Raw genomic sequence first — 15,314 nt, 5'->3', positions numbered from 1 at the left:
ACAAATTTTTTTTTTGTTGCGTTCCTCGCTTTTGGAAGCTTAAATATTCATAACTTTCTTTTATAATTGTTTCATTCAATCGATTAAATATACAAGTCGTCTGAAACACCTTGTAAAACAACATATTTTTCCGGGAAGGGTTTCTGCAACTAAGGGATCAGAGTGAGTTGTAAATTTCGTAGGTTGCTACAGCGTCAATAAATTTGGACTTGGCTAAAATTGGGATAGACAATAGTATCGAGCAGAGGCTCTTCGATGTCCCAAGTTGATAGGCCAGTCAACGAAGCTGAATGAGGAGGCTTAAATGGAAATAATTTATAACAATGAACTAAGTTGTCAGGAAGCTTCCTTAGGGAGTCTTGAAACATCTCCAAAATTCAGTAAATTTGGGGGGGAGGGCGCTCGAGCCGCCATCTTCCAATATGGCGATCTATTTCATGTTTTTGGATTTTCCTTGGGAACGGCTGTTTTTAAAGCAAAAATAGTTATATAATAAAACAATATAAATTTTCTTCTGAATAAAAATGTTATATAAAATATTGCCATAAAGTGAATAGTTTGCCCGGAAAATTAAAAACATTGAACATTTTTGAAAGTTCATTATTTTTGAATTTATGAGCGATTGCCTCAGTAAAAAACGAGTGCAGTTTATTAGATCGAGCTTGGCTGAAGGTAAGCTACCGTGCAATAAGGATAATTTCGTCGTAGCTATATTATTTATTTAATACTGAAAATTATTTTGATCATTTTCAACGCTTAATTTGAAAAAGTTGCTTTCATTCCTCGAAGTAGGGACTTTTTCATTTACCTTCTTCATGTCTTTACAACGCATCTGGAAAGTTTCGAAATTGTAAATTAATTTTTTAATATTAAAAACCACCTTTTTCTGAACCTGTATCAAAACTCTCGGAAAATACGAGTTGAGTCTGGGGGGTAAAGTAATAACGATGTATTCACTGCAGGCCCACTTTTTTCTTCAAATGGTAGAAAACATTATGCACCATCTTAAATAATCTCAACTCCTTCCATATGCCTGGGACCCTTCGAACTGCATTTCCCAAGGCATGAAGCGACCACGTTCATGTGGCCACAGGCGACTATCGGCGTCCCTTTTCCGCCAAAGCAAATAAGCGAGGGCAAGCGAGAGAGTAACGGGCTTGTTAGTACAGTGAAGCACAGTAATTTCTATTTTTGTAAGAGAACCTTTCTTCTCCCGCTAAAATTTTACGTCTATTAAACGCGTTTCTTGAATCAGAAAAAAGTCACATCATTACTGATTTTCGCATGAAGCATTGCATTTTTTTATTTTTGCATGAAGTATTGATTAATTTTTAAATTCAAAACGACATTTCAAGCAAAGAAAGGCACTTTCAGCTAAAATAATTAACCTTCAACAGATAAATGCTTTTTAATGAATTTAAATTAAAGTGATATAAATAGATATGAGCATTGCACCTTTGCAATGCTTCATGCAAAAATCAGTAATGATAGGATTTTTTTTCTTATACAAAAAACGCGTTTGATAGACATGAAATCTTAGCGGTAGAAGAAAGGTTCTCTTACAAAAATAGAAATTATTGTGCTTGACTGTACTAACAAGCCCGTTACTCTCTCGCTTGCCCTCGCATATTTGCTTTGGCGGAAGAGGGACGCCGAAAGTCGCCTGTGGCCACATGAACGTGGTCGCTCCATGCCCTGGGAAATGCAGTTCGAACGGTCCCAGGCATATGGAAGGAGTTGAGATTATTTACAATGGGTGCATTATGTTTGTTACCGTTTGAAGAAAAAAGTGGGCCTGCAGTAAATACATCGTTATTACTTCATCCCCCCCCCCCCAAGACTCAACTCGGATTTTCCGAGAGTTTTGCCACAGGTTCAGAAAAAGGCGGTTTTTAATATCAAAAAATTAATTTAAAATTTCGAAAATTTCCAGATGCGTTGTTAAGACATGAGGAAGGTAAATGACAAAGTTCCTACTTTGAGGAATGAAAGCAACTTCTTCAAATTAGGCGTTAAAAATGATCAGAATAATTTTCAGAACTAAATAAATAATATAGCTACAACGAAATTATCGATATTGCACGGTAGCTCACCTTCAGCCAAGCTCGAAACAATAAACTACACTCTTTTTCACTGAGGCAATCGCTCAGTGAATTTTCGGAGGTGTTTCAAGACTCCCTAAGGAAGCTTCCTGACAACTTAGTTCATTGTTATATATTATTTCCATTCAAGATCCTTTGTTGACTGGCCTATGAGATATGGACAGAGATATAGACAGACCACCCCCTCCACTTCCCTTTTCCCCCTTCACCGCACAATGGCGCCGAACCCCTCGCCGTGGTGGTGGGCCCCACCCTCACCACTATGGGACACCTGTTTGCAGCCCACTTGAGGGTGTGCGTCCCGAAACCTCTTCTCTACCATCCACTCTTGAACACTTGTTTGAAGGGTAATTTCTGAGGGTATATCCTGTCACATCCTGCCTGTGTGATTTTGTTCAAATCACCGAGAAAAATGTATCCGAAACCGCCTGGGAAGCTAAACATATTAATCCACCTAAATCGCATCTAGTTCGAGCATGTATAGGTCAATGTAAAAGCATTAGGAAGTGCTTTTTGGCTCCCGCTACTTACTGACCGTCTGTCAGAAGTAAACTTTTCATAGAGGGGTGCAAAAATTAATTACCTCCTGAAGCTAGAAAAAGATTGTATACAATTTTTTTTGTTAACTTCAAAGTGATACTTTTTCCAAATAAATCGGTAACTAACTTAAGGCTACTAGATATTTAGTAAAAGGAAGGATAATAAGTAGATACATGTTGACATACTTATAAAAAAGACATATTTATTATACGAAGAAAATTTTTATATAAGAGAATTATTCTATTACATTTTTCCTTTCATTTTCACCATCTAGTTGAATGTGATTCTTTTTAGAACATTCGTGCGTACACGAGAAGTCAGTTGAGTTAATAAAACGCCACCAATTTCATGATATACAATGTCGAAATAATAGTCAATAAATTTTGACGACAATCGGGCATGAAGAGTATCTTTGTAATAATTATTTTTTTCTTTGTTCATAACATTAAAAATATATTGTTCAGATGGTTCAGGCAACTTTTTAGAAATACAATGATCAGTTAATAATGCTACAATTTCAGTCACACAATTTTCGTCTAAGATACACAAGGCTTTCAGCATACTAACATACTCGTCTGCACACAGAAGAACATTCTTTAAACCAATAAAAGTGGTTTTTTTCATTGCAACAGCAGGTACATATACTTTTTTTTTCTTCACTTCACAAGTATTTTCACTATCTTCACATTCTGCAACAGGTTCAGGTATACTGTCGAAAAGAATGGTGTTTTCTCCAAAAGATGTTGTAAATATCACTTTGTAGTCATTTATCTCAAGGGGTTCAGTATGATCTGATGAGGGTTTTTCGCCTTTTCAAAATAATCGTCGATGATATTGATCTGTTGCAGGAATGTTGTCCATGTTGGAACCCCAAAAGTAATTCCCTGTAGTTTATTAGTAACAATTTTGACAATTTGTTCAAAACGTCTATCGGTCTGTAGTTCCAATCCGATAATCACATTCTTACTGCAGGAATTATTGAGAGCGTACAGTGTCGTTAAGATAAGATGTTTGGTAGTCCTACGTAAAGGCTCGACTTCTGTCATGTGAACTTTTTTTCCTTTATGACTTGAAAAAGAATTATTAAGAGATTGTAAGGTGATAATATCTGCAATGTCTGAGTCTGTCTGTTTTATCATATTTTGAGACATTGTACTTATTGTGTTCAGAGATGCAGAGGAACTAACAAGTAAACAGGCATAGGTACAGTTTATGTATCAAAATGATCGGATATAAGGAAGTGGGGGGTTAAAACGTGTCTGAACAAGCTTCATATAGGTATCTTGAACTATGATAGGTTATTAGTTAGGTAGTGGGGCATATACACAGAAGTAAGGGACAATTTTAAAAAGGGGTAGGGGGAGTTGTATTTTTAAAAGTTAAATGAAATGGAAGAAAGAGAACCAAAATAGTTTAGTTAAGTTTTAAGCAGTTTCATCTGTGAAAAATATTTTAAAATATACTTTGAGTAAAGATTAGTAACAATCGCTTACTAATTCACTTCAGTATTGTCTTCTGTTTACTAATTACCAGCATCAAATAATCATTTCGGTTAGTAATTATACTAATGGAGATAAGTTCAGTAACAACTAATCAAAAACTTCAGAATTATGATATATAAGGTAAGAAAAAATGGTTTAAACATTGAAATGTTTTAATAATTATTTTATGAAAATTTTTGTAAAAATATATCAAATGGAAATATTTTTATGTATGATAAATAAATGTTTTGGCTTTAAAATATAATACATATACTGGAAAGTTGTATGGATTTGTGAGAACGTCTATTAATAGATTTTCTAAGGGGTCCTTGCAAGAGTGTTGGGGGTGTGACCATAGTCAGAGGAGAGGGGATGGACCCATTTTCCTTGCAAGAAAGTCACAGTTTCCCAAAAATCAGTCTAGACCTTGCTTTTGCCTATGCAACACTGTCCCCTAGATTACCAAACGTGTTTTTATAGTCATTCCTTATTTCCCAATTTTAAAGTTAATTAAGAGAAAAAGTGTGTGAAGTGTCCCAAATTCAAAATTGGATTAAAAAGTGTTACATAAAAAAGTGAGTGAAGTGCTTTTGATTCAAAACTCGAATCATATTTTAAAAAATGTGTGACAGTGCGTTTACAATGCCAGAATTCCACTTGATGCAATAAGTGAACACCTAGCTTCAATGGCTGATTTAGAGGCATATCTTACTGTATACAATTCTTCTGCTGCCCTAATGAAACTCAAATGAGACAGTGGAGACAAAGAACAAGGAGGTGCTTATCCGCTGTCTCCCAGCAGCAATCAAAATGAGGCATTCATTGGACATCTAAATAGAACATGCAAAGGAAACAGTAGGTTAGTTATACATTACAATTTTATTTATTTTCTCGTTTTTTTATAATTATTTAAAAAAATTAAAATCTCTTTTAAAATTGAAAATTTCTTGAATTTTATAATTTTCAAATAATAATTAAAATTTTTGTACAGAATCATGCATAGATAATGAAACTCCGTCGATCCTCGAAAGCTACACGGGGATCGAGAAAAAAAGGAAAGGGGCAACTGGTCTTACGTCCCACTCTAAGAAGGCTACAAGGAGATGCCCTTCAAAAAACAGCCAGAAAAGAAAAGGCCAGCAGGACGTGGAAAATGAGCTGTCAAATTTATTAACACAGACAGTCAATGTTATCGACGATGAGATGGAAGCATATGTAGCGGAACGTGAACATCTAAATAAAAAAACCAAAGCCTCGACTAGTAACATTACAAAACTTCCAATTCTGGAAATAAATCTGGAAAGTGACGATGGGGTGACACAAGAAATTCAGCAACAGAATCCCCAACAACAACAAATTCAACGCCAACAACAACTACAACAATCTAAGTTAGAGACTGATGAGGCAATACAAAATTTAATTGAGCGTAAACATTCTGAGGCGAAGTTGTTAAAAAGGAAGACAACAGAGAAAAAAATAAACATTAAGCAGATCGAGGAGAATCGGCGAAATGTTGAAAACCGATCCAAGCTCAATATTGGGAAGAAGCAGGAGCAACAACAAAAGATGGTCCAGGAAAGAAAAAAGGAAAGAAACCTGGATCATAGGAATGAAAAAAAAAACAAGGAGAACGCTTATGTGACCTTAAAAAATAAGGTTAGGAAGGTCACACAAGATCTACAAAAATAAAAAAAAGGAGACATTAATGGAACTGGACACGAACGTAGAGGAGATGTTGACAGCGTTATTAGATAAAGAAGATAGAATCTTCCAAGGTAAAACTTTAATATTAAAACGCTGATATATATATATATATTGAAAATAAATTTTGATATAGTTTCTCTCAAATTATAATTTCATTGTTTAATTTTTACAGATTGTCAAAATACCATCCAGGACATTGTGAAGGTCCAAGCCGGTGCTGGACAGCAGGAGCCTGACCTGTATGAATCTTCCCAGGATGCTGTACCCTTGAGAGTACCACATACGAATATTGGTACGTCTCAGGTTGCAGGAGCTTCAAGAGATCCAGACATATCACCAACATTCAGCCTGGACGATGCACAAGGTAGGAATGAGAGGATGAAAGATTCACCAATTATTCACCCTGTGGAATGACTCGAACTGGCATTTCGCGAATTATTTGAATATTTGATTAATTGGTGCAATCCAACTGATGTAGTAGGGTTAGTATTTTGGTCCGACGCATTTGGAAAAGGTGTAGCGTGGAAGGCTTTCATTCCATTGAAAGACTTGTCTTTTGAAGACCTGTGGGACCTTGTAGCAAAAATTGTACAAAGTGCCACAGGTTTTGAAATCGATGATACTTTTCATGTTGAAATGACACGTGTTCAGATACCAGTCGGTAAAGGTCGTGTTAAATTACAATCTGACATTTTTAAACGTTCCGTATTGACAATAGAGAGTAAAGCAAATACTGGTTTACCTTATTCCATTGTAGCGGCAATATCCAAAGGGAAATTGTTGGCCAATAAATATAACATTGAATTACAAAATGACTGGCGTACAAACAGCGAGAGAGGTGGTGTGCATCAATGCACTGCTGCTAATAGGTTAACGCTAGACGCCGGTGTAATTATACCTCTAAATGGCTGTGGCATTCCAGAACTTGCCTAGTATCAAAAATTCCAGTCAAAATCTCAGATAGCAATAATTGTGTATCATTATGATAGCTTTGGTTTAGGAAAGGCGAAAGCTTTTTGTGACGGAATTTCTAATATTACAAATAAAGGGGATATAGTGAAGCAAAATATTTACTTGCTCTATGAAGGTGCTCCCAAATGCCATTTTTCACCTATTTTATCATTGATGGGGGCTGGTGGTAGTCGACATTTTTGTGCCCCTTGTAACAAGGCTTATAAAAATCCTGAGAGTCATTTATGCGCAGAAAAATGTAACGCCTGCCACATATCACCACCCTTTAATCAGGAAAGTAGGATTGTATTTGGGGATATCGAAAAGGAAATAAAATGCGATTCATGCCTTAGGTTCTTTTATGGGGCCTCATGTATGAGAAACCATTCACATCCTGATTCATACAGTAAGGGTAAAAGTATTTAAAATTTGTGGTAGTTGTTCAAAATTAATCAACCATTTAGTTGTCAAAGATCATAAATGTGGATATTCAAATTGTGTTACGTGCAGAAAAGTTTCTCCAGACAACCATTTGTGCTACATAACACCAGTTGGGAATCCACGTTATAATAAAAAAGTCGCATACATTTTTTACGATTTTGAAACTCAACAGAGTGAATCTGTCGTTGGTCAGGAATCCACGAAAAATCACATACCTAATTTGTGTGTAGCACAACAGGTGATGACTGTATGAATGATCCTGACCCAAATGTACGATGTAAATGGTGCGGTATCAGACAGTATATTTTTATTGAAGATCCGGTTTCCAAGTTTACAAAATTTGCCACGGGAAAAATACGTCATTTCACGGAAACCGTTTGTATAGCACATAATGCTAAAGGTTTTGATGCTCAATTTATTTTGAGTCATCTTATTAAAGAGAAAGGGCTTAGAAATCTACCTGAAATTATTTTAAATGGGACTAGCGTCCTTTTGATGAAGGTAAATCAAACCCGTTTTATTGACAGCTTGAATTACCTTCACATGCCATTAAGACAATCGCCTGAAGATTTTGGTTTAGAAGAGGCAAAGAACGGTACATTTCCTCATTTATTTAATACTCCCGAAAATCAAGAGTACATTGGAAAAATACCTGATGCCAAATATTTTTCACCCGATACAATGTCTCGTGGGGCTCGGGAGTCATTTTACAAATGGTAAGAAGAATGTGTCACATCAGAATACAATTTTAATTTCAAAGAAGAATTGAGATCGTATTGTATAAATGATGTGGACATTCTTCGTAGAGTGTGTTTGGCTTTTAAAGAATTATTTCTTAAAGTTGCCAATGTCGATCCATTTATTGACAACATAACAATTGCATCGGCTTGCTCAAAAGTTTTCAGAAAAAATGATCTAAAATCTGATCAAATAGGTGTCATAGCAAACAGTGGTTATAGAAGGGCTGACAGACAGTCAAAAAAAGCATCGTATGGTTATTAGCCTTAGAACGCGATTTGGACATTGAAATTACTCATTCAGACAGGGCATGAGAATTTAGATTGCCAGAGGGATGTCTAGTCGATGGCTATTTTAAATAAAGAAGTAAGTACGAAAGTAGTTTACCAATTCCATGGTTGCTAGTGGCATGTGTGTCCGCAATGTTTTAAATTAAATCGGGATAAAAAGTTAGGTTTCGATAAAAGTTCTGAATCTCTAAATGATCGTTTTGAACGAACAAACGCTCAAACTGATCGACTTCGCTCATTAGGATATGAGGTAGTCGAAAAGTGGGAGTGTCCCTTTGATAAGGAAAAAGTTCAAAATGATAATTTACACAGTTTCTTAAAAGACCACCCACTTTTGATGACTGACGTCTTGAATCCTCGAGATGCGTTTTATGGGGGTCGAACAGGTAATACATTTTCGTATTACGAGGCTAAGGGTAAAGTGAAAATATCATATCTTGATGTTTGTTCACTTTATCCATTTGTTTCAAAATATGGAAAATTTCCCATTGGTCATCCGAAAGTTTACATTGGTGATGACTGCAAAAGTTTGACCGGTGTAAACTTTGATTTATCTAATGTCGAGGGACTAGTCAAATGCAGAGTATTACCGCCTACCAATCAGTATTTACCTGTTCTGCCTGTCCGCATACATGGTAAGCTCATGTTTCCTTTGTGTAATACTTGCTCTAAAGAACAAATACAGAGCAATTGTCCACATGTAAATAACACAAATGCGAGAGAAATTGAAGAAACATGGGTTTCCGACGAGATAAAAGCTGCGATTCAAGAGAGGTATCAAATTCCTACCATTTTTAAAATTTGGCAGTATGAGACTACTCAATATAATAAGGTCACAAAAATGGGTGCTCTTTTTGTAGAATCGTTGGCGAAATTGAAAATTGTTCAGAGTCCGGATAAAATTCTCAACAGTGTCTTGTCTGCAGACGATAATAGTATTTATGCCTCATGGTTGTACAAATGTGAAGCTGTAACTCCATCGCCTATTACCAACGTGGTTATAGCAACTTACACAACAGCCCAGGCATGCTTGAAGTTATTTACTTACTTGAAGCAACTAGATCGTCGCGTCCTTTATTTTGACACGGATTCAGTTATTTTTGCCAGCACTAATGAGCCAAATGAGTATTATCCAGATACAGGTTGTCTTTTAGGTGACTTGACTGATGAGCTCGAAGTTTATGGCTCTGGTAGTTTCATAGAAGAATTTGTTTTGTGTGGTCCCAAATTCTATGCATATAAGATACGATCACCTGATGGTAAAAACCACAATGTTTGTAAAGTAAAAGGTATTAATTTGAACTATGAAAATTCCGAAATAATAAACTTTGACTCGAGATGTGGTAGTTACGAAACAAGAGGAAAAAATATGAATCGAATTATGAAAATTTGAAGAATCACTCTCATTTCTACACACAGACACAATGGTTTTTGGATTTCAAAAATAAAATAATTGTATGTTTACTTCTTTTTTCCTTTTTTTTAAAAAAATATTCTTCTCCTTACTAATAATGATATTTTTTGTTTTCAGTTGAGCAATTTGGACTGTTTGGTGATACACTCTTCTAGTGTCCGATATAAGTGTGGACTTAATTGAAAATTAGAATTAAAAATGAAATTTAAATATATTAATTTCAAATTTTCAAATTATTTAGTATATATTTAAAAGGGAATTTATTCAAATGAAATCTACTTTTAAAACATAAAAACTGTCTGCAAAATTTTATTTATCATCCCAAAATGCATGAAAAATTCAATTGTATAATTATTTTTTTATCAAAAGCAAAAATCATTTAGAATAATATAGTTGTATACCTGATTTTTCTAACCTAAAACAGGCAACCAGAATATAGCTGAAAAACTAGGGGTTTGCGGCAGTGGTCCAACGCGGCGCGGCGGGAGGACTCGCACGCCCATGTAAGCTCATCTCTGTGCATGCTAAAAGATACACGTCATAATAAGCTTATTTATTGACGTGATGGAGAGCGGTCAGAAGAATCAGTTCAAGCATTCTGACCACGCGGATAGTATCTTATTGATCAATTTCCACAAAATAAAGATAATAAAAAAAAAGTGTAAAAAAAGAAATTTTTAGTTAAAAGAATCAGGATATTATTCTATAAATAATAATTACTAGTTAAATTATATCATTTTTAATGATGGTCGCAAGCTGGAAGCATCTATTTACATCGTTGGTATGTGGACCAACAAGATGTGGTAAAACTTTTTTTGTAAAAAAGTTTCTCCGTCATGTTGATGGTGTGTGTGATACACCTATTGAGCGTATAATTTTTTACTATTCCGAGTGGCAAACAGCTTACAAGGAATATGGAAAAACAATAGAATTTCGTGAAGGTTTACCTCAATCTTCTGACTATTCCAATGACCCTAGAGTTAAACTCATAATTATCGACGATTTAATGAGAGATTCTTCAAATAACACAGTAGTAGATCTGTTTACCAAGAGTAGTCATCATAAAAATGTCAGCGTAATTTTTATATCTCAAAATCTCTTTCATCAGGGCCATGGACAAAGAGATATTTCTCTAAATGCGAACTATATTGTTGCTTTTAAAAACCCTCGAGATCGTAACCAAATCCAGCATCTAGCTCGGCAGGTTTGCCCTGAAAATTCCCGATTTATACAAGAAGCCTATCATGATGCCACTTCTCAACCTCATGGTTATTTACTTCTTAATTTGAAACAATCGACCCCTGGCAATTTCCGATTTCGGACAAGTATTTTTCCAGATGACCCTTATCATTATGTTTACGTACCTACCACAGGTATAAAGAGAGTTCACAGTGAGGAACAAGTACCAGTTGCACGACTGTAATGATGTCGAAAGGTGGTAAATCAATTGGCAAAAAAATGCTATTATTTTATCATTGGCAGCTTAATATCGAATTTATTCAATGGTTCTTCTTGAACAAAAAGGTCGTTTTACCATCAAATATGGAGCATGCTAGAAAAATGGTGCTTATTCCAAGTGACCAAGTCGATAAAATCCAACAGCAAATGCAAACTTTAAAGCAGCCAACTATAAACACAAATGATACACAAATTATACCTGCAATACCTGCAATAGGCTAGATTCCGAAATGAGTCGTATCTTATTTTCACCTTCTCCAATTGATGAACGTGAAAAGTGGAAAATATGTAGTCAAGTATTACAAAAATTTCTCTTCTTTGTTGATGAGGATAGAAAACCACCATTTGAAAATAATGACCAAAATGAAACCGCAGACAATTAATTAAACGATGACGAATTTCTGCCTGTCGAAACCATCACAGCATCAGTACCCAGAACTCAAAGATTCAAATATTACAGATCTTGTTAACGGTGCATTGAGATATAGAAAAATATTCGTTCCAGCTGGTAGAAATCAGTTTGCTCATATCCTTCGAGAGCTTGGCACACCACGAGAGCTTGTAAAAAATAGAGAATACTGGAGAGTGAAATCAAATAAACAATTGTCTCGGGACCTCAGTAATAGAACATACTCTACATTTCACCCTCTTATAACTAACGATGCTAAGACAGATGATCCTAGTGATTCACATAGACTTTGAGAAACTCCAAATGTAAGAACTCGTGCAAGAAGTCGTAGCAGAAATATAAAAGATCAATCACTGAGTCAGTGTGGTTCAGGATTAATAACAAAGTGGCATTCTTTTAATCTGAGATGAAACTGTTAGAAGAAATATACTACAAGCCAAGTCACCCGGCCTCCTACAGTGGCGCAGAAAAAATAATTCGTGCTTTAGAAGTAAGACACGGTTTTGAGCGTATTCTTCAGAAAGGTTACAATCGTGTACCTATCTGTTTACAAACAGATAAAGAGAAAGAATTTGTAGGTGCAACTTTTCCAAAATTTTTGACAGATAATGGAATAAAATTTCGAGTAACACGGAAGCCTAATGTTAAAGCAGCCGTAGTATAACGCTTTAATCGAACTCTCAAAGAACGCATGTCGCGCTACTTTACGCATAAAAATAATCGACGCTATATCGATATCTTACAACAAATTGTAGATGCTTACAATAATGCCAGACACAGTAGTATTAAAATGAAACCGGCTGAAGTTACCATATTCAATGCATCCAAAGCATGGAGAAATATTCAATCGTGATTCAGTAAGGAAAAGAGGTCTTCAAAAAAGCCTAAGTACAGAGTCGATGACCAAGTTAGAATCAGTCGAGAGAAGGGCGTCTTTGAGAAAGGTTACGAATCAGGATGGAGTGAAGAAATATTCTTAATAAAAAAGGTTCGAAATCGATTACAATCACCTTTTGTTTATGAGTTGAAAGATCTAGCAGGAGAAGAAATTGATGGACTTTTTTACGAAGAAGAATTGACCGGCGTAAAAATAAAGATATAGCAGAGGAGAAATTTAAGATTGAAAAAAAATGCAAACTAAAGGCAAGGGAAACAAGAAACAATTTTTTGTTAAGTGGATAGTCTATCCGGATAAATTTAATACCTGGATTCCAGCTTCAAATTTAAAATCATTGTAAAAATGAATTCTGATCAATTTTACCTTATTTTACCAAGCAATAGTAATATGAAATATTTTCCCGATAATAGAATTTCCAATTTCATAACATAATTGCCATATGAGATTCGGTTGAAAGGACAGTGGGTAGTAGCACTCACAGAAATACAACTTCCTCGTGCTGGGACTGATGGGCATACGTTCACACATTTTGATCGTAATATCAAAAATAGAAAAAGCATTGAGAATGGTATTGACCTTCTTCACAAATATAAAGTACCTGTTGCAGAAGATAAAATAAATGATGAAAATATGAGAGAAAAGTTAGAAGATTTCATAGAGCTTATTGTCATGAATGAAAAGTTAGAAGATGAAGCAGAAGTTCTTATGTGGAAAAAACCCCTTGTAAATTTCTTTGAACCTGGCCTTTATGCCGATATTGAGTCTCTTTTAAATACTCTAAACAGTCTTTCAGAATTAGGACAACACATTAAATTTAAATATGACAAATTCAAAAGCAGCTACGTGCGCATACAAAAACAGTATACGAAATTATCTCAGATGACTGATTAACATTTTTCGGTACTTAGTGATAAATTATCACGTATTCTGGGTTTTGCACCAGATCATCTACTTCCAATTTAAAATAATGAGTATACTGCTAGACATCCACCTAGTCTAGCTAATGGTCTTCCGGATAAATTATTTATTTACTGTAATATTTGTGAACCTCGCATTACTGCTAATGTAAAAGCTCCACTCTTACGTACTGTTTCTGTAGATACAAGAGATTACTATTTCGGTACAACACAAGTCAGTAATTTTTCACCACCCAATTACATACCAGTTCTTCATACAGGATTTCCTACAATTGAAATTGATATAAGGGACCACGTTGGTTTGCCAATACCATTCGAAGCTTTCTTGGCGGTCTATTTCGGCGTGTTCTTCGTTTCTTAACTAGAGGAGCTCGAATTGTCGGAAAAGAAGCTCTTAGAACTGGCGTGAATGTTATGAATGATTTGGATGCTAATATTCCGCTTAAAAATTCATTCAGAAAACGCTTTGAGGAAACTGGTGAGAATTTGAAACGGTGTACTATTGATAAAATGTAGAATATTATGAATGGTTCTGGTTATAAGAACAATCGGAAGAAGAGAATGGTTCAGTTCATTTCTAATCGCGGTGCACTTAAGGTCGTGAGCCGAAACTCCATTAATAAGAAAAAAAAAAAGAAAACCTCTAAAAAAATAAAAAAGCATGGTACGGTGAAAAGAAAGAAAGCGACAAAGAATAAAAGAAAAACAAAGAATACAAAAAAGTATATAAAGCATAACAATCAGAATCATTCTATTGATGATATATTTGGAAATTAATAGTGTATAAAATTCGCATCCGAGACAAAATATATTTCTTAAAATGTTGTTTCTACATTCTCATTCTTGTGAGTGCTTAAAGTCTGAATTAGATCTGTTCTCGATGCCTCCTACACAAACCTCGATTGAAAGCTCTGAATGGGTACACTATAAACCGGTATCATCCCTTACCGATGACTCGCCTATAGAATTCGTCGTCCCTGGTCATGGTGATGAATACATTGATTTGGCTCACACAATGCTAAATCTTAGGGTGAAATTAATAACACCACCTAGGATTGCTGCAAATGCCGAACAATTAAATAGAGTTGGTCCTGTAAACAATCTATTACATTCGTTATTTAATCAAGTGTATGTCTATTTTAATCAAAAAGTTGTATCTCCGCCCAGTAATTCTTATGCTTATCGGGCATACATTGAAACTCTACTTAACTATGGTCCTGCTGCTAAAAATAATCATCTGACTACCTTTCTTTGGTATAATGACACGCCTGGAAAATGGATGATTTCGATGAAAATGTGGGATTAAAAGCTCGCCAAAAATATTTAAGTGCTGGTAAATCTATTGATCTTATTGGAGACCTGCACTGTAATGTTTTTAACCAGGATAAATTTCTTATTAATGGTGTGGAATTGAGGCTACGACTAGTATGCTCAAAAGATTTATTCTGTCTTATGGATGGCACAAATGGCTGTAGTATAAATATTGAGGAAGCCTTACTAGTTGTGCGGCGAGCAAAAATTAGTCCTGGTATTCTATTAGCTCATGCAAAAGCTCTATCTCATGGTACTGCAAAATATCCTATTACACGTGTCGAGGTAAAAGCTCTGTCTCTACACTCAGGCGTTCACTCTGAAACGCTTGATAATGTTATTCTCGGTCAAATGCCATAAAGAATAATAATTGGGTTTGTGGACAATATTACATTGAACGGAAACGGAAACAAAAATCCTTTTAGTTTTCAAAATTATAAAATTAATCATCTTTCGCTTTATGTTGATGGTACTCAGATACCTTCTAAACCACTACAGCCATCATTTGGAGATAAGAAGTTGTATGTCAAAGCTTATCACACGTTATTTATCGGAACTGGTATCCATTTTCTGAAAGAAGGAAATAATATTGACAGAGAGAATTATCCTGCGGGAAACTGTCTGTTCGCCTTTGATCTTACACCTGATCTCTCAGCAAAC

At 35.2% G+C, this 15,314-nt stretch overlaps 1 protein-coding gene across 1 annotated transcript; it reads left to right on the top strand.

The window, feature by feature from the left end:
* The first annotated feature begins 14,223 nt into the window (after positions 1-14,223).
* LOC117175628 (uncharacterized protein F54H12.2-like) lies at positions 14,224-14,649 on the top strand. Its single transcript, XM_033365336.1, has one exon. The coding sequence runs from the start codon at positions 14,224-14,226 to the stop codon at positions 14,647-14,649; it is 426 nt and encodes a 141-aa protein (XP_033221227.1).
* The last annotated feature ends 665 nt before the right edge of the window (positions 14,650-15,314 follow it).

This window comes from Belonocnema kinseyi, chromosome 6 (assembly GCF_010883055.1).
Source record: "Belonocnema kinseyi isolate 2016_QV_RU_SX_M_011 chromosome 6, B_treatae_v1, whole genome shotgun sequence".
Taxonomy (NCBI): domain Eukaryota; kingdom Metazoa; phylum Arthropoda; class Insecta; order Hymenoptera; family Cynipidae; genus Belonocnema; species Belonocnema kinseyi.
The sequence above is the reverse complement of the archived record's forward strand: the minus strand, read 5'-3'. Positions and strand labels throughout refer to the sequence as shown.